At 43.9% G+C, this 19,299-nt stretch overlaps 2 protein-coding genes across 2 annotated transcripts in view; one reads left to right on the top strand and one right to left on the bottom strand.

Moving 5' to 3' along the window:
• BCL9 (BCL9 transcription coactivator) overlaps window positions 1-1,326 on the top strand; it is a 43,044-nt gene extending 41,718 nt beyond the window's left edge. The window contains exon 9 of the mRNA XM_044441693.1: window positions 57-1,326. Coding sequence (XP_044297628.1) covers window positions 57-1,159 — 1,103 coding nt within the window. The 3' untranslated portion in view covers window positions 1,160-1,326. The remainder of the gene's footprint in view (window positions 1-56) is intronic.
• Window positions 1,327-1,512: 186 nt separating this feature from the next.
• Window positions 1,513-16,758, bottom strand: ACP6 (acid phosphatase 6, lysophosphatidic). Its single transcript, XM_044441694.1, has 10 exons — window positions 16,335-16,758; window positions 15,206-15,334; window positions 14,997-15,127; window positions 14,586-14,665; window positions 12,841-12,928; window positions 7,118-7,250; window positions 5,673-5,773; window positions 5,313-5,408; window positions 4,620-4,779; window positions 1,513-4,331 (listed from the first exon to the last, which is right to left on the bottom strand). Exons 1-10 carry the CDS (start codon window positions 16,530-16,532, stop codon window positions 4,203-4,205), a joined length of 1,245 nt encoding a protein of 414 aa, XP_044297629.1. The 5' UTR covers window positions 16,533-16,758; the 3' UTR covers window positions 1,513-4,202.
• Window positions 16,759-19,299: the final 2,541 nt, after the last annotated feature.

Here is a 19,299-nt window from a genome sequence, read left to right as displayed (position 1 = left end):
GTTTTCAACTATTTTGCTCTAATCTCCTACATTTTTTTCCCTCCTGTTTTCTCCAGGAATGGCCATCAATCCCCAGAATCCTCGTGTTTCAGGTCCCAACCAGACTGGTCCAATGCCAACTCTTAGCCCAATGGGAATGACTCAGCCTCTAACTCACAGTAACCAGATGCCCTCTCCAAATGCCATGGGACCCAGTATACCTCCTCATGGGGTCCCCGTGGGACCTGGCCTGATGTCACACAATCCAATGATGGGCCATGGTTCCCAAGATCCACCAATGGTACCTCAAGGACGTCTGGGCTTCCCACAGGGGTTTCCTCCAGTACAGTCCCCTCCCCAGCAGGTGCCATTTCCACATAATGGACCTAGTGGAGGACAAGGCAACTTCCCAGCTGGAATGAGCTTCCATGGCGAAGGACCTCTGGGGCGTCCCACCAGCATGCCCCAAAGTTCAACAGATCCAGCACTTTGCAAGTCTGGAGGTCCAGGAGGACCAGACTCTTTTACTGTTCTAGGAAACAACATGCCTTCAGTTTTTACTGATCCAGAGTTGCAGGAAGTGATTCGCCCTGGAGCTACTGGAATACCAGAATTTGACCTGTCCAGGATTATTCCTTCTGAGAAGCCAAGCCAGACACTGCAGTATTTCCCTCGTGGGGAAGTGCCAGGCCGCAAGCAGCCACAGGGTGTTGGGCCTGGTTTTTCTCACATGCAGGGAATGATGGGAGAACAGAATCCAAGGATGGGGCTGGCATTACCTGGCATGGGAGGACCAGTGGGCACTCCTGATATCCCTCTTGGAACAGCATCATCCATGCCAGGCCATAACTCAATGAGACCACCTGCCTTTCTACAACAAGGTATGATGGGACCTCATCATCGGATGATGTCACCAGCACAAACAACAATGCCTGGCCAACCCACTCTAATGAGCAACCCAGTAGGCATGATTCCAGGCAAGGACCGAGCTCCTGCTGGGCTGTATGGCCACCCAGGACCTGTGGGTTCACCTGGTATGATGATGTCAATGCAGGGCATGATTGGACCCCAACAGAACATCATGATTCCCCCACAGATGAGACCCCGGGGTATGGCTGCTGATGTAGGAATGGGAGGATTTAGCCAAGGTCCTGGAAACCCAGGGAACATGATGTTTTAAGCTGCTACATAAAGACTGGATGGTTCCAATCCTTATTGAGATGAGATTCCAGGTCCTGAGAGCTCCAGGAGCACAGTTTGGCCATGCAATAGGTGAAATCAGACCAGAGGATGCTTTGGGAAATCTCGAATGTATGGAATTACCTGAAAACAAATAATTCATTTTAACAGGTTGTTTTTTTAAGATTTATTTTTTAAAAATTATTTTTGTGTACTTGGGTATCCTGTGATGGCACCTGCTTTGAGAATCTGTAGCTGTATTTTGAGAATTGCCATTTGTCACAAGTTGCACCATTCTCTGTATGTTTACGTCTTTCAGACTGGCTTCTCCCAGGACTCAGTTATTTTTGGGGGGTTATTTTTGTGTACTGTACTATATTGTAAAAGGGATTTTAGCAGAGACTTTAGTCTTTGGGGTGAGAGGCTGTTTACTTTTAGGTGGAAAATCCATCTTCAGAACTTTGGACTATTTTCCTTCAACTCCAATGTATAGAGAAACCAAACTACGACCTCAGAGCAGAGTATTAATTGAAAAGCACAAAAGGAACTTAAGTTCAGTGAGGGGGAACCTTTTAAAAAATAAGTTAAGGACATATTTTTCAAATTATGGAGTGCTATCCAGCACCTTTTTGTCTCTCCCTCCCACTCTTTTAAAAAAAAGGCATCTTGGTCCTCCCCACCCTTTTACTGTCTCCTCCTCTGGCAGCTGCAATACATTGTATTATTTTGGGGAGTATATCTGGGCAAGCCCCTTCTCATGCTGGGAGTGTTGCCACTTTCAGGAAGAGGCTGGACTTGGACACTGTTACATTCTACAGTAGTCTTACTGTTTCTTATTCTCTTTTTCTTAGACCCCCCCCCCCCCAAGTGACTTTATTAATGTGGGAGTGGAACAGACACTAAAAGTTATCCTGACTTTTTTTGTGGCTATCCTTTTTTTGTTCCCCAGCGTAAAACGTACTGTGTAACCTCCATTAAATTTGGTACAAAACCACTTGCCAGGGCTGTGGTGTCAGAAAAATAAAATATATTGTTTCTTACGAAAAAAAGAAAAAAAGAAAAGAAAAAAGCAGCCGTTCCTTTCTCTTTTGCTACAATCCATTTTTCTGTCTTTGGATTATTTCTAAACCTGCTTCCTTGTAGCTGGATAATGTGTTTGGATATTTCTGAGTTGTTCCAAAGCGTAATTATTGTCCAAGTTAAATTCTGTCATAAGCTGACGAGAAGTATGTGCAGCCTTGGCACAGTTTCGTAAACTCAAGCCCTATTCCTGTGATACTTGGGTGTAGAGCATTAATACATAGAAGCATTGCTGGCCCAGCCTTTGTCCTGTGGGTGAACACCTGAAGAACCACCTCTTACTCCTCAGCAACTGTTCACACACAAGGGCTCCTCTTTAACAGCCACACTGAATGTACAGGGGTCAGAGCCAGCAACACACTTGCGCTCTTACACTGAAGTGCCTGGGGCTTATATGTTGTACTCTAGTCACTCTGAACTGTTAGTTTTCAAGAGGAAGAGCTCTCAGATGCTGGGAACACTGGAAAATCTGGACTTGGTCATCTGCCTTCAGCTGGTAAATGAATAACATTCTCAAGCATTTCTAATAATTTAGAATTTTTCTTGCAGGGGGAATTTAAGCAGAAGACTTTATCTGAAAAGTCCTCCTATAACATGTTGCTCTGACCAACCTGTGCCTAACTCCCATTTCTGAGAGATCCTGTTATCAGTTGTAATATCATTCCTGCAGCTGTATAAAGGGAGCATGTCTAGAATCTTTGTACTTCTACCAGTGAAGGAATAAGAAGCAAGGACAATTAATTCCTCTGTATGAACATTTTTACTCCACATTGCTGTGGAAGGTCATTTAAGCAATTCTTGTTTGGACAAAGTTGTTCTGTAGCTTCTTGCACAAAGCAGAGGTCCTGACTGCTTTTCATAATAATGCTTGTGGAAAGGAAAGAGACTGCTTATAGTATCTGTATTGATTTGGGTAGTCCATTTGGATTAGCTGTAACCTACATACCACAAATCTAGTCTGAACCAAATTGCTTCACATGTGCTGCTGTTACTATAGGTAGCAACCATTTGGAACACCCAGTATGTATTCACCTCCATTTATAAACACTTAACATCTTACAGGTTCCTAACAAGTGCATTCCATTGGGTTTTTTTAATTACTTGCATCTTATTAGGTTTTTCCAGGCTTACAACAACTGCCACCAGTACTTTCACAGTTTAGCCAGTTATGCTATTACACTATGGTTTAATATTAACACTACAAGCTCGCCTCTTGCTATATTTTAAATAACTGTTTCCTACTATTTATAAATGAGGTAGTTACCAGAAGGTTCAAAGTAATTTGCTCTGCTAATGACTGCACTATCAGCAAGTCTACACAGAAATTCTAAAACCAAAGTAAGGTGAACTATGAATGTATGTGGAGAGTCTGTTAGTCCTGTAGTTAAAACACTTCATTTAAAATTTCTTGGAAAGTAGCTTAGTTTAGACAAGAGACATTTAAAAAACTCATTATTGGTGTGTTTCTTTACTAAAATTAGGATTTGATTTAGCACAAGTCTCCACTAAGGAAGATTTCAGGCACATTCCTCTGCATGTTTAGACAGAATGAAGTCCCACAAATTCCAGCATGCCCTAGCCAGCCATGCGTAAGATTGCACCTTTAAATTTTTGAGGAAAGGCCATATTCCTTTAAGTGTATAGTTTAAAAGGAAGGACAATAGTAAGATGCATAATTTCTTAGAAAGTTGTCCATTTCTCTTATTTCAAAGAGTTCATTACTACGGTAACTTACTATGGGTAACTTCTATCTGCTCTTGCTGTGAGGAGTGCTGCATACTTTTATTCAGCTACTTAAGCCTCTTTCTAAAATAGAGAAGTAGCATACACCTCAGTCACTGTAGCAAGCTGCTTGCCACTGCAAGACTTTGAAGTGCCAAGTTAGACCATAACTGAATAAAGCCTTTTATGGAACTTCATGGGAGCTGTAATAACATAATTAAGAATCACTAATCGGTTATCTGTTAAAGTGCCTCTTCTGTCTGGGAACAAAGCATTTTGTATTCCTCTGGTGTTGTACTGTAGGTTGAAAGAATGTTCAGAAAGTCGTCCAGTGGACAGAGTCTAGTTCTGCACCCCTTGGGAATCAGTTCCTGCAATAAAACAAAGTATTTACAGTTACCACTTTTAAGCACTCTTGGGAGAAAAATACAACTTTGTACAGCATCAGTTGTGTTCTATAATGAAAGCCAAGTTCCTTAAACAGATAAAGGTTAGGTTAGAGAGCCTGAAGCAAGGTTGTAAGAGGTTCCATGTATCCAATTCACTAAACTGCTTGACTATTCAAATGAATTCCAAGCTTTGGCTTGTGCTTCACCCACATCTCACCCAAGGGTGTGTGTACACGTACAGAGAACGCAGCATCAGTGTGAAATGCCTACCTCTCCATTATAGGTCAGCCGTATAAACCAGCCCTTGGAATGTTGGTAGACCTCCAGAGTCACGCCTGAAGCATATGGAGGCCACTTGGAATTAAAAACTCCCAGAGCCATCAGTAGTGGGACAAGGGTAACATCATGAACAGCATAAAGAATTAGCTTCCTGAAGAAAAATGCAAAATAAATACAGCAATACTGTCAGTGTATAAGCCATTAGTCTTTTAAACTACCAGTTCCATTTACATGGGGTATCAATTGTGTTGGGTGTCTCTCCTTGCAGGGAGAGGTGATTGTATTTTCCCCTCTCATCTGGATTTTGCATGCAAGCACCTCATTCTGCGTGTTCATTTGAAACTTGCTGTGTGAGCTAAGTTAAAGGTACTCATGTTTAAACTGGTTATTTACAAGTGGCCTTTGTCCAGCTGATAAATATCTTAAGGCAAATTCTGAATGTAAGAATTGTCATGAATTTCTTAGTTCTCCCAACATTCCTTAGGAAAAAAGTGTCAATTTGCCACATTTACTCACTTTCATCCCACCCTTATAGTCAAGGTTTTCTACTGTTTGCTTTGTCCTAGTTTTCCTTTAATTTTAGCACAGGGTTGCTGATCCAAGTTAACTTGAATATTTCTGGATTATGCATAAACATCTGCAGGTGACTTCAGGAAGAAGCTATAAATATCAGTAATTGTGTACCTGGCCTTGATATCAGGAGAAGGCGGCTCAATTGCTTCCTTTATGTTCTTCTCTATTGCACTAAGAAGCGGACCGACAGACATCTGAAGATTCTCCCTATGGCGGGGGAAAACAGTTGGATATTCTCTAACAGGGCCTGAACATGTTACTGCATCTTTGATAATTCTAGATAACTGGCTTAGCTGTGCTGCTAAGAAAGGGAATAGGTTTAAAAGTAAAAGGGGTTAGTACATAGTTGGTACACACACTACTAGTTTATGCAAGAAGCCAACTTAACACTTAATAATATGAGACTGTACTTTGTTATCAGCATAGACATTCTTCCCACTTTCCTCCCTTACCAGTCCTGAAGCTGCTCACCTTAAATTGTGTTCTGTAACATAAAGAAGAGACTCTACAGCCCTCTGCTCAATCATTTGCAGGAAATTCTTCAGAATAGGGCAGCTTGGTAGATCATGTGCCTAAAAATATGAATTAAAATACAAACTTGCAATGAAAAGCACACCTTAAGTGTGGGCACTGATGACACCCATGCATTTATGATTGGATGCCTTAAGGTCAATGCTAACCTGGATGAGCATTTTGAACAACTGGTGTTAGGGGAAAGGTTTATGTTCTTGCTCACATCTATAAATTAAGACCTAATTGCTTTGTATGAACAAACAGTAATGTTAATAGAATTATATTACTATTTTTAAGCACTGATCAGAAAACCTGCTTAGGCATTATTTCTAGGGAAAGTTGAGATTGAGATGAATGGCTTAATGTTATTTCATAAAAAGCAGTGCACTGGCATGGATACAGGTTGCAGAATAGAAGCCTGCTGTGTTGGTGCTGTAAGAGTGGTTGCAAGCAACGTTGCAGGGATTTCTTGAAAGCTCCTTGATGGCATACAGGTTTCTTCAAAAGACACCTTGCTGAACACCAATGATCTTTCCTGTTTTGCACAGCCCAAGGTGACATAGTGTGTGTTAGAAGGATTTTCAGTTTATGCAGGGCTATAGAGGTCCCACAGGGCTAGCCATTAAGCCACATGAACTGAGTGAGTCATAGAATGTGCCTCCAAATTTTTAGCCCGCAGAAGTTCTTTGTCAGGCAAAGTAAGAACAGAAAGCCCTAAATGTAAAGAGTTTGAAAGCCAGAGAGGGGAAAGCACATTTTGAGTTATTAAAAGATACTTTTTAATGCTTTGACTGACAGTGATTTATCTACTTTAAATCTTTGGTGCCCCTTCTGTCTACTGCTATGAATGCTAAAGGTTTTTTAACATGAATAATTTTTCTACTCCCTGTTTAAGCTTCAGTGTCAATAACTTTGGAGTGTTGTGGGGGAAGTGCAGCTACACTTAACTGTAAGACTCATCTCACCTCAAAAACCCTGTTCATTCATTACTAGATGGGAACTACTTGGGAGTGATTTGGTCCCACATTGCATGCAAGTGCATGTGGTACTGTGCAGTTTTATAAGCAAAGGGCACAAGAAAAAAGACAATTTTCTAGAAATAGGCAGAGCAAAAGAAAGCATGGGAGGTAGAGGAGGACTGAGGAACAGAGGTGAAGTGTGGGAAGTGTGATTATGCACATGGGAAGGGTTCAACACCTTTCAAAATGTGTGTGGAGAGAACTTTAAAGGGAGAAGGGTGACTCCCTGGTTGCCATATTCTCAGACATCTTCCTACTTCTTCAAGTTGTTCAGTTGAATGGTTGCTTAACTATACTGCATTCCATGTAGCTTCTCTCAGCGGCCTGAGTGCATCCTATGCACAGCCAAAGAAAATAGGCTGTTTCTGTGAAGGTACTGCATACCTGTTCTGCAAAGATGTTGTCAAAGAGGACTAAGAAATCTACGTCCTTCTCACTGCTGATGCCCATGCTTTGTTTAACGGTCTTCAGATCCTCAGAGATGCCTGGCTGTAAATTCATAGTGGCCAGCCTAGCTCTGTCAACAAAAAAGAAATGCTTCAGGTTACTGTTCAGATGCAGGGAATGGGAATAACCTGACTGACTAATTGATGAATGCATACATACCACCCTTCTACAAATGTCACTAAGGCAGTGTACAAAATCAAGGCTCTCAGGGCGGCTAACAAAAGTTAAAAGGACAAAAAACCATAGCAACCAAATCAGCACAGAGGTATAGCAACAGTACAGGACAGAACACAAAATAGAAAATTAACTGTTAAAATGCTGGGGAAAATAAAAAGGCTTTGACTTGATGCTGAAAAGCAGAGCAGGGGCTCCTCTTGAGTTCATTCCATAGCTGGGTGGCACAATGGAAAAGGCTGTTCTCTGGGAGAAGGAGCGCTGCAGATTATCTCGGGGGTTCAGGTAGGTATTTACTGGGTGAGGTGTTTCTTCAGCTAACCTGGCCCCATTTAGGGTTTTGCATGTTAGTACACTGAATCTGGGCAGGACTTCAACTGGCAGCCGGTGCACCTGGAAGAGGACTGGTGTAATATGTTCTCCTTGTAAGCCTTGATTTGGATCAGTTGGAAGTCTGGATCATTTTCAAAAGCAGTTCCATGTACAGCATATTGCAGTAATTCAAATGAGAGATCACCAATCATGGGTTACTGTAGCTAGGTCTGTCCAGATAGAATGGTAGTTAGTGTATCAGCTTAAGCTGATAAAAGGTGCTCTGTGCCACTGAGTCCACTTGTGCTTCAACTGACAGTTTTGGATCCAGAAGCACCTCCAAGCTTTGAACCTTCTCCTTTAGCAGGAGTGCAACCCCATCCAGGACAGGTTTAATATCGCCTAACTGGAGAGATGACCACCCACTAACAACACCTTCCTCTTGTTTGGATTGAGTCTGTTGGCCCTCATCCAATCCATTAGCATGCTCAGACACTGATTCAGAACTGCCACCCCTGGGTTTGATGAAAGAGAGAGAGCTGAGTGTTATCTACATATTGATGGTAGCTCAGCCCATGCCTCCAGGCCATCTTTCCCAATGGTTTCATATAGATGTTAAATAGCATAGGGGACAAAATGGAACCCTGTGGTACCCTATGGCATAGCTGCCATTGTGAAAAGCAACCCCCAGCACCACCTTATGGAATGTACTGGTCAAGTAGGAGTGGAACCACTGCAAAGCAGTGCTTCCAACTCCCAGGCCAACCAGCCTATCTAGGATATCATAGCTGATGGTATTGAAAGCCATTGACAGGTCCAGGGAAATCAACAGGGTCACATTCCCTGTTCCTGGCTCTCTGTGTCTCTGGCCAACCAAGGCAGTTTGCACTCCAAAGTCAGGCCTGATGTCTGATTGAAATGGATCTAGACAATCTGTTCAAGACTGCCTGGGGCTGTTTAGTCACCACCTGCTGAAGCACCTTGCACAGGAAGGGGATGTTGGCCAATGGTCTATAGTTGTTAACCTGGGTCCAGGTCAGGCCTTTTCAGGAATAAGAGCCTCTTTTAAAGAAAGGGTGGCATCACTCCCTCCAGGCATTTACAGCCTCCTGAACCAAATTGTGAATACCTTCCTTAGTTCTCGTCAGATGCCATGACAGGCAAGGGTCTCACACAAGTGGTGAGCTGGACTGACTAAGCAACTTGTCTATATTCTCAGGCATCAATAGCTGAAGCTCACCCAATAAAACTGGGCCAGGTGGTGCTGTGGATGTCTCTGTTGGTAGAACTGCATTAGTTGCAGTGTCCAATTCATGACAAATCCGAGCAACTGTATCTTCAAAGGGCAAATTCATCACAATGAGCTACTGAGGGTTCCACAGTTTCTCTAGGCTACAAATCTCTTGAAAAACTGCTGGCCAACATTGAGAGGAGGCAATGCTAGCGGAGAAGAACTGTCTCTCTGCCACCCCCACTGCTGCAGAGTAAGCTCGATAATGAGGTCTAACTTGTGCTTGATCGGCCCCAGTAAGAGTTTACTTCGATATGCGCTCCAGCCATCTCCCTTCTTGCTTCATTGCCCTGAACCTAGATGTGCACTAAGGAGCTGGCCAGGGTCTGCTCAAGAGAAGAGGACATGTTTCTATATGGCATTAAACAAAAACAATTCACATTTTAAAAGACTAAAAGCCTGTACAGTGGGGAACAATCTTAGCTCTGTAGGGAGATTATTCTACACTTTGGGGACAAAGGAAAACTTTTTCATGTATGCCTGGCAAATAGGTCTCTGTGAGTGGCAAGTGTGTCTTCAACAGGGCTGCCATGAAGATTTAATAGCAATGAGACAAGACAGTCCATCAGATAGCAAGGACAAAAGTCCACTCAAACATTAAAAGATCATTTATTTCATGTTTATACTGCTCAATAGCTGAGGCTCTCTGGGTGGTTAACAAAGATTTTAAAAAATCAAAACAAACAAAACCACAATAACAATTGAATCAGCAAAGAAGCATAGCAGAGGTACAGAATAAAATGCAATATTAAAATTAAAGTTAACCTGTTAAAATGCTGGGAGAATAAAAAGGTCTTTACTTGGTACCCAAAAGAATACAAAGTAGGCACCAGGTGCCACTCTTGGGAGCTCATTCCACCACCAGGGTGCCACAATGAAAAGGGCCCTCCTGGTAGCCACCTGCCTCACTTCCTCTGAAAGGGGCTTCTGGAGAAGCACACCCAAGGATGACTTTACGGTCTGGGTAGGTACATGTGGGATAAGGCGAATTCTCAGAAAACTCCTTTTGGTGCCAGGTGAAGACCTTTTTATAGTAAAAGTAATTTTAAATACATTTTAATGCTATTTATTGGATTTTATTGCTACTATGTCTTGGTTTGACTGAATTGTGGTTATTGTGTAGTTTTATTGTGGGATTTTCATGTGTTTGTTGTAGGATATATGTCTAATTTAATAATATTGTTTTATTGCTGTTGTTTTATATCTTGTAAGCTGCCTGCAGTCACCCTGACTAATGGATGGGGCAGAAACTTAATCTGGCTCCAAGCCATGTAGGGTTTTGAATGTTAGTACGAGCACTTTGGATCAGGCCCGGGCTTCAAGTGGCAGCCAGTGCAGCTAGAAGACTGGCATAATATGTTCTTGTGAGCCAGTTCCCATTGACAGTCTTGCTTTGGAATAGTTTAAGTTTCTGGACCATTTTTAAAGACAGCCCCATGTACACCACATTCCAGTAATCCAGAGGGGCTATCACAGCATGGATAACTGTAGCTAGACTTTCTCTGTCTAAGTGGGGTCATAGTTGGTCAAGAATTAAAAAACGCACTGTGCCACCAAGTCAACTTGTGTCTCAGGTGACAACTCTGAGTCCAGAAGCACCCTCACACTATGAACCTTGCCCTTTAGGGGAAGTGCAACCCCATTCAGAACAGGTTGAATGTCACCTAACTGGACAGATGAACCCCCTGCCAACTGCACTTCCATATTGCCTGCACTGAATCTCAGTTTGTTGGCCCTCAACAAATCCATTACCATGCTCAGACACTGATCCAGAATAGCCACTGCATCACCTGAATTTGATGAAGGCTGAATGACATCCCATACCTCCAAATAACTCCCCTGCCCCCAGTGGTTTCATGTAGATATTAAATAGCATAGGTGACAAACTGGAACCCCACAGTGCCTCATGGCAAACAACAATTCCCCAGCACCACCTTCTGGGGTTGTCCAATCGAGAAGGAGCAGAACCACTGCAATGCAGTTCTGGTTCTGAAATGAGGCTTGAAACTTGACAGAATTAGATCTAGATAACCCATTTCATTCAAGAGTGTCTGCACCTGTTCAGCTACAACCTGGTCAAGCACCTTGACATCCTCTGGCAAGTAAAGATCAATATCATTAATTGAGCATGAAAATTATGGGAACCAGAACAGATCTTCCAATATAGGAGAAAATTGTTTGCAATACTGTGCATGTTGCACTTTGCATCAGCTGAAGTTTGTGGACGTTCTTCAAAAGTAGCCCCGCATGGAGAACATCAGCCTAATTGTGATGTGATCAAAGCATGGCTAATAGTTGTCAGATGAGTTGATTAGGAATGGTTACTGCTGGTGCACTAAATGTAGTTGGCAAACATTCTCTTTAGAGGTGATATATAAATTTGACATAGGGGTGGGGTGTGCAGTCCTTCCTCAACAAATTAATTCTCAACCCTTGAACTTAGCTTTCTACTGATGAACAGTACCTCTGCCTTGTGTGGATTTAATCTCTGTCCAGCTTTATCAAGTTAATTATCAAACCTGGGCAATGTTCAGGCATATCAACCACTACTGTGGAGTTATGCAACAGAGCCAAATGTCATCAGTGTATTGATGGCACAAAATTATAGAACTGTAAATAACCTTTCCAGTGGGATACTATGGTTTATGCTTGCTTGGAAAACCAAGAAAATCAAATGTGTTAACCCCCCCTCCACCCCCAACCATACAAATCATGTTCTCATTGTCTCAGGTGACAAAGGTAGTTTCAATTCTCTATCTTGTTTGAAAGGCCAGTGGAATAGGGAATAGTTGTGGTACTTCAAACAAGGAGCATATCCTTCCCATAAGGCATTATTAATCACTTCCTTTAATTATAAGATGAATCTCACTTTGGCCAATTTAATCAACCAGGGCAGGCAAGGGTTATGTACACAGGTGGTAGCCCTCACCTATCCACACACTGTTCAGATGGGCAAACTGAGAAGAATCCAAACCACCTGGACAAATGGCCCGGGGCAATGTTGGGCTGAGGCAAATTCAAGCTATTTTATCTGGAAAGAATGAAGCAAAATGTTCAGAGCAAACCATCTGATCTTCACATCCCATCTGCCCTGTATCTTGGTAAAGAAGGCTCTGCACAGTCTAGAAAAGCATCTTTCTACATGAACACAATGACAGTAAAGTAAGGGCTCACTTTTATCTTGGGTGCTTGGACTCCTTCACAGATAAGAAGGACTAGAGGGCAGTTAGGTTTGAAGTGATGAGTTTAGCAGGTGTAAGTTCATACAACATGAAGATCATAAGATTTAGAATTTAAAAAGTCAAGAGCAGCCAAGGATATGAAAGCCTTGCATCTCAATTATCCCAGGAAAAGGCAGTTTTCAGTAGAAATAAGTGAATAGTAATTGTAATACTGAAGATGAATCTATTTCCACCTCCCATAATCTTTAAATTTGTGAACTTTACCTTAAAAAGAAACCATACATTTGGGGTTGAGCCCAGGATCTGCCTCTTGTGGATGGAAAGGATCTTCTCACAGAAGGTGCTTTCTTCCATTTTGTGGAGGATTTCCTGCCCACCAAAATCCCCAGACCCTCTGTGTACCATTTTCAGGAGGGGAGTTACGGATATGGGAGGCAGCCGCAGTGGTGGGGTTGGAGTTGGTGTCTGCTGCTTTCAGAAGCTCATTTGCACATGCCAAAATCTATTTCTATTTCTGTGTTTCATACTGATCTTACTGCAGTAAGATTTTGGGCTGTGACAAAATCAAGTAAGATCATGCTGCAATACAGATATTGGGCTGCAATGAAATCTGGCATTGTCAGGATAAAAGGTAAGTTGTTGCCTTTTGGAAATGTCATACCAGTTAGGTTCAAACATGCCACTGAATTGTGGCAACTTACCTGTTCCCATGTTTCAGTCGTTGGCAGTTCAGTGTATTGGGATAAAGAATTTCAGATTCTGCTTCATCTGTAACTATGGTAATGGGTCCTGAGTGGTAGATAAAAATGTCTTGTTCTCATATGTTTATAATTGATGTTTCAGATGTTAGAATCACACCTAATCTTGCACTTCATATAGTGCAAAATCATTTATAATCTTAGAGCCACAGTATAGCTTTTCAGTGTTAGGGCAACCCAGTCATCCCTACCATTATCGGCACACAGCTCATTAGGGAATTTCCTCTTCCCTGGAAAGCATACATGTCTCTACTCCAATTACATTTTTGCTACAAGCCAACTTTAAATCATGCCTACAGACTAATAAGGGAAGGGCCCACTGTGCTAAATGCTAAGTAAAGATTACTGCTAATTAATACAGGCCTTCCAACTACTTGCTGGTGATATATTCAGCTCTTACATATAACAACTCACGCCATAGGATTCTCTTACTTGTACATTAATATCCACCCCAGCATGCCATTATCTTAATCAAAACAGTTAATAACAATGGCTGTTACACATCCTGTGGTTTATGGAACCAGAGGATTCTGCTCCCTCTCCCCACCATTTCACATTGATCAAATTTTATAAGCTTTGAGCTTCCACAAGAGATGTTGATTTTCTGTGAATTCCCAGGCGGTAGCAGAATGCATGTGCTTTTAGAAAGTGATTTCATCCTAGTACTGTAGCTTTCAAAGCTTAAGTTGGAATCTGTTCAGTTATTTCTGGGTTTCTGCAATGCCACATATGGGTTCTATGCCTCCACAATTTAACATTTGGAATCTTCTAGGGATAGATCATAAACATACTAGCAACAGCAGCTCCACCCTACCCCTCCTCAGACATCCTCAGGGGATACCCATTGTGCCATGGACACTGCTTTTTTCCATGGCCACCATTTTCATTTTGAACTTTCACCTCATGAATTATAGCAAAGGCATCTGTTTTCCTTTGGTGTTTTAACTCCCTGCTTTCTATGATGTTCACATTCGCCCTTCAATTCCTGTCAAGGACAACCAGGTGTCCATGGAGCAAATATTCAAGAAATGTGCTGCCTCAGAGGTATGCTCCCTACCACCCCCCATGGCACAGTCACATGTTGAGCATGTTTCCTACAACAGCATTCTCCAGTCTGGTGCCAACCAGATCTTTTGGACAGCCCCCAGCATTTCTGACCATTGTCCATACTGGCTGGGCAGATGGAAGTTGAAGTTCAGCACATCTGAAGGACTTCCAGTTGGAAGGCTGCTCTGGAAACCTCCAAATATTGTTCCATGCAGGCAAGAACCTCTAGGAAATGTATACCTCACCGGTATACATATGAACAACTACAGTTACAGCTAAGCAGCTTGTTTCTCATAGCTTATTTCTGAAACTGATAATCAGACAATCTTCTGTATCAAGAACATATGGAAGGGCACTGAAGCATATGAAACCTGTGTGTGCAGCAAAACTTCTTCCCTGGAAGTCAGAGCAAAAGGACTCAGCCCTCTTTTGCAGGTATGTCACCACTGCAATTATTCCTTATTTATATTGTCAATGGGGTCTAACAATGCATTTGGATGTGGAAAGGTAGGTAGAGATAAATAGAGGGAAAACTGCCCCCAAAAAGAGTAAATGGCACAAAAAGTGAGGATCTGATGACTGGAAACCATGTAAGACAAGACACAGAAAAGAGCAGCAAGAGGCTTCCTTTCATCACTAACCTTCTTTCTGCTGTTGGAATAGCCCAGCTAGCAAGCACCGTGCGGACTCCAAATTCCGGACAATATTAGTGGAACGAACACTGCAAAATAGAAGACAGCCCATGGAAAAACGGCAAACAAAAAGTTTTCACTTCCTGTACAAACTGGCAAGGAGGAGACACGAGGATTTCGCTACCACTGATGGGCCACCAGCAGGTCCAGGAACCACCTGCCAAGGCCACTTGGGAACATGTGAGGCTACTTGACAGTCATTTCTCAGTGCTATTTGAGAGTCTTAGCAGCAAAATGAACATGAGCAGGAGGGGATCTGGCAGGGAATCTGCTGAGGCTTATAATGCAATACTGGGAGTGGGAAAAGTGTCAGTAGAGAGCAAAAAAGTGGTTAGGAAGAAAACTGGAATAGAGACTCACAAGACCTCAGAAGGCTTGAAGGCTGGTGATAAGAAATTGAGCTCCTCAACATAACGTCTCCTTAGCCGCTTCCCAAGAGCAAATGCTTGCTGCATACCTACTTTTGTCAGCTGCCCTGCAATTGCACCACCCTAGGAATAGAAGAGTTTTAGCAAAATGGTTTCAAGAAGGCAAGTACAATGTTTTGGAAGGAAAGTTTAACATGACACCTTCAGTGTAGTTTTTTTGTAGTTTTCATCATAAGGAGAATAAGGTCTTGGCCCACCGGAGAGATCAGTAACTATGTAGTCCAACTTTGTCTGAGCAGGGATCTCCAAAAGAGCATTATTCCACTCCACCTAGTCAACCAAAAACAGAGCTTGATTAGGAGACCCTGGCCATGCTGGCTGGGAATAACAGGAGCTGCCATCTAGCACAGTGGGATGGTGCCAGGGTGGGGAAGTCGGACCTTGGCAATGGCTTCCTGTGCTCAAAGCTGGACGCTGTCGGGGAGAGGCACAGCCTATGCCATTCTGCCATCAACTGCTGGAGGAGCAGGTCTGGCAATGCCCTCTTGTACTGCGCAGTGCAGGAACAACTTGGCTCTTCAATCATCCATGCTTTCGTAACCTTATAACATCCCTCAGTTTGTTTCCATCTTCTCCACATTTTATTTCGGCAAATGTGAAATCTTTATCAGAGACTCAAGGTGTGGCACTATTTTATTTTTTGTACTTTGCCATATGTTATCAGCACATGAGCAAGGCAGACCTTTGACTTATGCTTCAGTCTGATATAGGGCATGCCTAACCACAGCCATCCTGTCAATGCACAGTGCTGCCCTATACTTCTCTCCTCGCAAGCAACGAATGCAGATGGAGTTGGTGTGTACAGCACTGCTCCTCAGAAAACTCCATTTCTCTTGCTGTGAACCCCTTATAGCAAATGGCTTTTCACTCAGCTGGACACTGCAGCATCTCCATCTCCACTCCACTGTTTACATCAGGAATTTGCAAAAGCAGGTTGTCAAATAAGCACCTTTCCTCACAATATCCCCAGATAAGACTTAGGCAATGGCTTTCGGCAATATAGGGCACATAAGTGAATATATAAAATTCCTAGTCTATGGTTGTTGTTACAAAGATCGGCCGAAACAACTGATCTAATGGGCTGTGAACATTCAAAAGTATTATATAAATAAACCCATTGTTTTTATCACCCCCACCCTCACTTTCGGCTAGGTGTGCAGTGCTGTTGCTGCCATCCGCCCAAATGTCTCCCGTCTCCCTCTGGGCAGCAACGGGGTAGGAGGAAGAGGCGCGTCTTTGCAATTCATACGGGTCCCAGCCCGCGTTTCACCTGCTCTACATCTGGGATCGGTCTGAGAGGAGTGCGGGCCCCGTGCCGAAAGAGAACCAGCACCAGCTTCAGTCCCAGCTGCTCACTGCCGCCTCCGTCTGGCGTCCTGCTCCTCCTCGCTTCGGCCAGGGCTCTCCTCTTGCCCTGCAGGCAGTAAGCCAGAGTGCCTAAGATGCCCACGCGGGCCCACCGACTCATGCCAAGGGAAGCTCCGCGCAGCAAGACGAGGAACCCTCGTAGGCGCTGCCGGGCGGACGGTCCGTCCCACTGCTGGAGGGAGGAGCGGTTGAGGAACCAGTAGCAAAACTGGCTCAGCCGCCAGAAGAACGGGAAGTGAGGCACTGCTGCGTTAGAGGCCGCCGCCCGCCCCTCGTTCACTGCTTCTCTTTGGGAAACATCATACGGAGCGCTGAGTCGCAGCTAACGAGGGCTGCAGGCGAGCCGTGATGCGTGCTAGAACTCGTCCCGGGCAGCCTCCCATGTCCATTCAAGTTGAGGTGGATTATGGGAAACGAAGTCTTCGTGTTCTGCTCCCGTCACATCGGGTTCTAAAGGACTACAAGTCCCAGAGGGCACTGAAGCATTTAGCATCCTATCTGGGTGGAGGCTGCACCGTTTTCCCAGCAGATGTATAGGTCTGCCGGGGGAAGAGAGGTTGGGATGCTTAGGGACCAGGAGCAAGAGCTTCCGCAGCTGTTGAGCACCCAAACTTTGCGGTCTCTACTGTCTATTTCCTCCCCCCGCCCCGGCTAATCTGGGTCAGGGATAAAAATGCAGTACGGATGTAAGACTTTTGTTAAATCGTGGCTGCGGTTTTGGGCGGTAGGCCGGCGCGCGCAGCACTTTGGCAGGGATCCCCCTGATTGCAATGTTGTTCAGTCGCAAAGTCGTGTCCCGATTCCTCGCGACCCCATGGACAACATTTCTCCAGGTTCTCCTGCTTTGTAGTAGTCTGGACTAAATTATCTCAGTTGATCCCACTTTTCCATCTCAGTTCGGGGTTTTCTGAGCAGCCCATAAAGCAGGGAAATCCTCTCACTTGCATTGTTTCCTTTCCTTAGGATCTTCAAGCGCCTGCTTGCCGCTTGCCACTCGTGGCTCTCAAATTTATTTATTTATTTTATTTATTAAAACATTTTTATGCCGCCCCATTCGCCGAAGCCTCGGGGCGGCTTACAACAAAAAATTAAAATAACATTTTAAAATATATACAGTAAAATATAAATATATAATATAAAACATACAATATAAAACAAGCCGCCCTGGCCAAATAAAATTCAATAATATTAACATTTAAAATATGCTTAAATAAAAAGGTCTTCGCCTGGCGCCGAAAAACAAATAACGACGGCGCCAGGCGGACCTCTCTGGGGAGTGCATTCCATAACTTAGGCGCCACCGCTGAGAAAGCCCTCCTCCGAGTAACCACCCTCCTAACTTCTTCCACGGAGGGCTCCCGGAGAAGGGCCTCTCCCGCCGATCTCAGGGGGCGGCTGGGCATATAAGGATGTAAGCGCTCCTTCAGGTAACCAGGACCCAAGCCATTTAGGGCTTTATAGGTCATTACCAACACCTTGAATTGGGCCCGGACTTCAATGGGGAGCCAGTGAAGCTGACGGAGAACTGGTGTCATGTGAACATAACGTCCAGTCCCCGTCAGCAGCCTGGCAGCTCTATTTTGGACCAATTGAAGTATCCGGACCGTCTTCAAGGGTAGCCCCACGTAGAGGGCGTTACAGAAGTCCAGACGGGAAGTCACCAACGCATGTGTCACTGTCGCAAGGCAGTCATTCTCCAGATAGGGGCGCAGCTGATGAATCAGCCGAAGCTGGAGGAAAGCGCTCCTCGCCACTGCTGTTACCTGAGCTTCCAGTGAAAGCTCCGGGTCAAGGAGCACTCCCAAGCTGCGGACCTTGTCCCTAAGAGGGAGTGTTGCACCATTCAGGACCAGGTCAAATCCACCCTCTCCGAAGCCCTGACATTTATCTGACATTTACCATATGTGGATCTTCCATTGAGCAAGTCCGGCCACCCCTGCAATAATTCAAGACTCATTCCTATGGACGTTTAGTCAAAAAAGCCCTACAATTCCCAGCATTCCTGTCATCCATGCTTGGAGTTCTGGGGCTTTTTTCTATGCAAAACATGCATAGCATAGTACATGTTCTTGTTGCCCCGTAGTGGTAAAAATGCAAACATTTCTTTTAGAAAAATTGGAAAATGGTGTGTTCCAGCACTGCTCCCTGGGGCATAGTTCCAAGAAGGATACCAAATTAAGAACAGAATGAAGAAAATATAGCAAAATTTGAAATTCCCTCTTCCTGCCATTGCAGCTTGTCTGGCACTTTCTGCCTTGACTGTAGCTTTAATGTTGTAAGTGAAACTTAAAAGCTGGGGCATGTGGGGCTGTCCCAGGGGTTGGGGAGGGAAGGAGCAAAACTCTGCCATAATATGAGGAATCTTGGCGTTCTCTCAGTCCTGTTGCTTCCCAAGCAGGAATAAAACACTTAGGACTGAAATCAGCCTGCTAAGAGTTTTGAAGGGTAGGGGCAAACCATTGCTTGGCCAACTAAGTGTTCTGAGGGGTGAGGCAAAGATGGAGCAAAGAGAAGATGCTCTCTGCTCAGCATTCATTCTGCCCTCCACCAAACATCTAGAATCTTCTGAAGGTTCTGGGCAGCCACATAGGGTGGTGCCTTTAGTGATGGACCCTCCTGTGATACCTGTGGAGCACCTGCAGTTCCTCTGTGCCATTCATAGAGAACACCTACGCCAAGGGAGTGGTTGAATTGCAAGAGCAAAGAACTGTTGTGGGTTAAGACCAATGCATTTACTCACTAGCTCAGTATATTCTGATATTATTTTCTGTTTGTTATTGCCTGCATGTTGGTAATGTCAACTAAAAGGAGAGAAGTATAACATATATTTTTGTTGTCACTTAGTCCTAAAAAGGGAAAAGTTAGAA

This window comes from Varanus komodoensis, unplaced genomic scaffold, assembly GCF_004798865.1.
Source record: "Varanus komodoensis strain SLA01 unplaced genomic scaffold, ASM479886v1 scaffold4, whole genome shotgun sequence".
NCBI classification, from domain to species: Eukaryota; Metazoa; Chordata; class Lepidosauria; order Squamata; family Varanidae; genus Varanus; species Varanus komodoensis.
Note: the sequence above shows the minus strand (reverse complement) of the source record. Positions and strands in the feature narration are given on the sequence as shown.

Excerpts from the sequence above, each read along its gene's own strand:
- ACP6 (XM_044441694.1), bottom strand. The coding sequence starts at position 16,532 with ATGAGTCGGTGGGCCCGCGTGGGCATCTTAGGCACTCTGGCTTACTGC. Across the intron at positions 12,929-14,585 it reads ATTCCAACAGCAGAAAGAAG|GACCCATTACCATAGTTACA; the intron begins GTTAGTGATGAA and ends TCTACCACTCAG. Across the intron at positions 5,409-5,672 it reads GTTACAGAACACAATTTAAG|GGAGAATCTTCAGATGTCTG; the intron begins GTGAGCAGCTTC and ends CCCCCGCCATAG.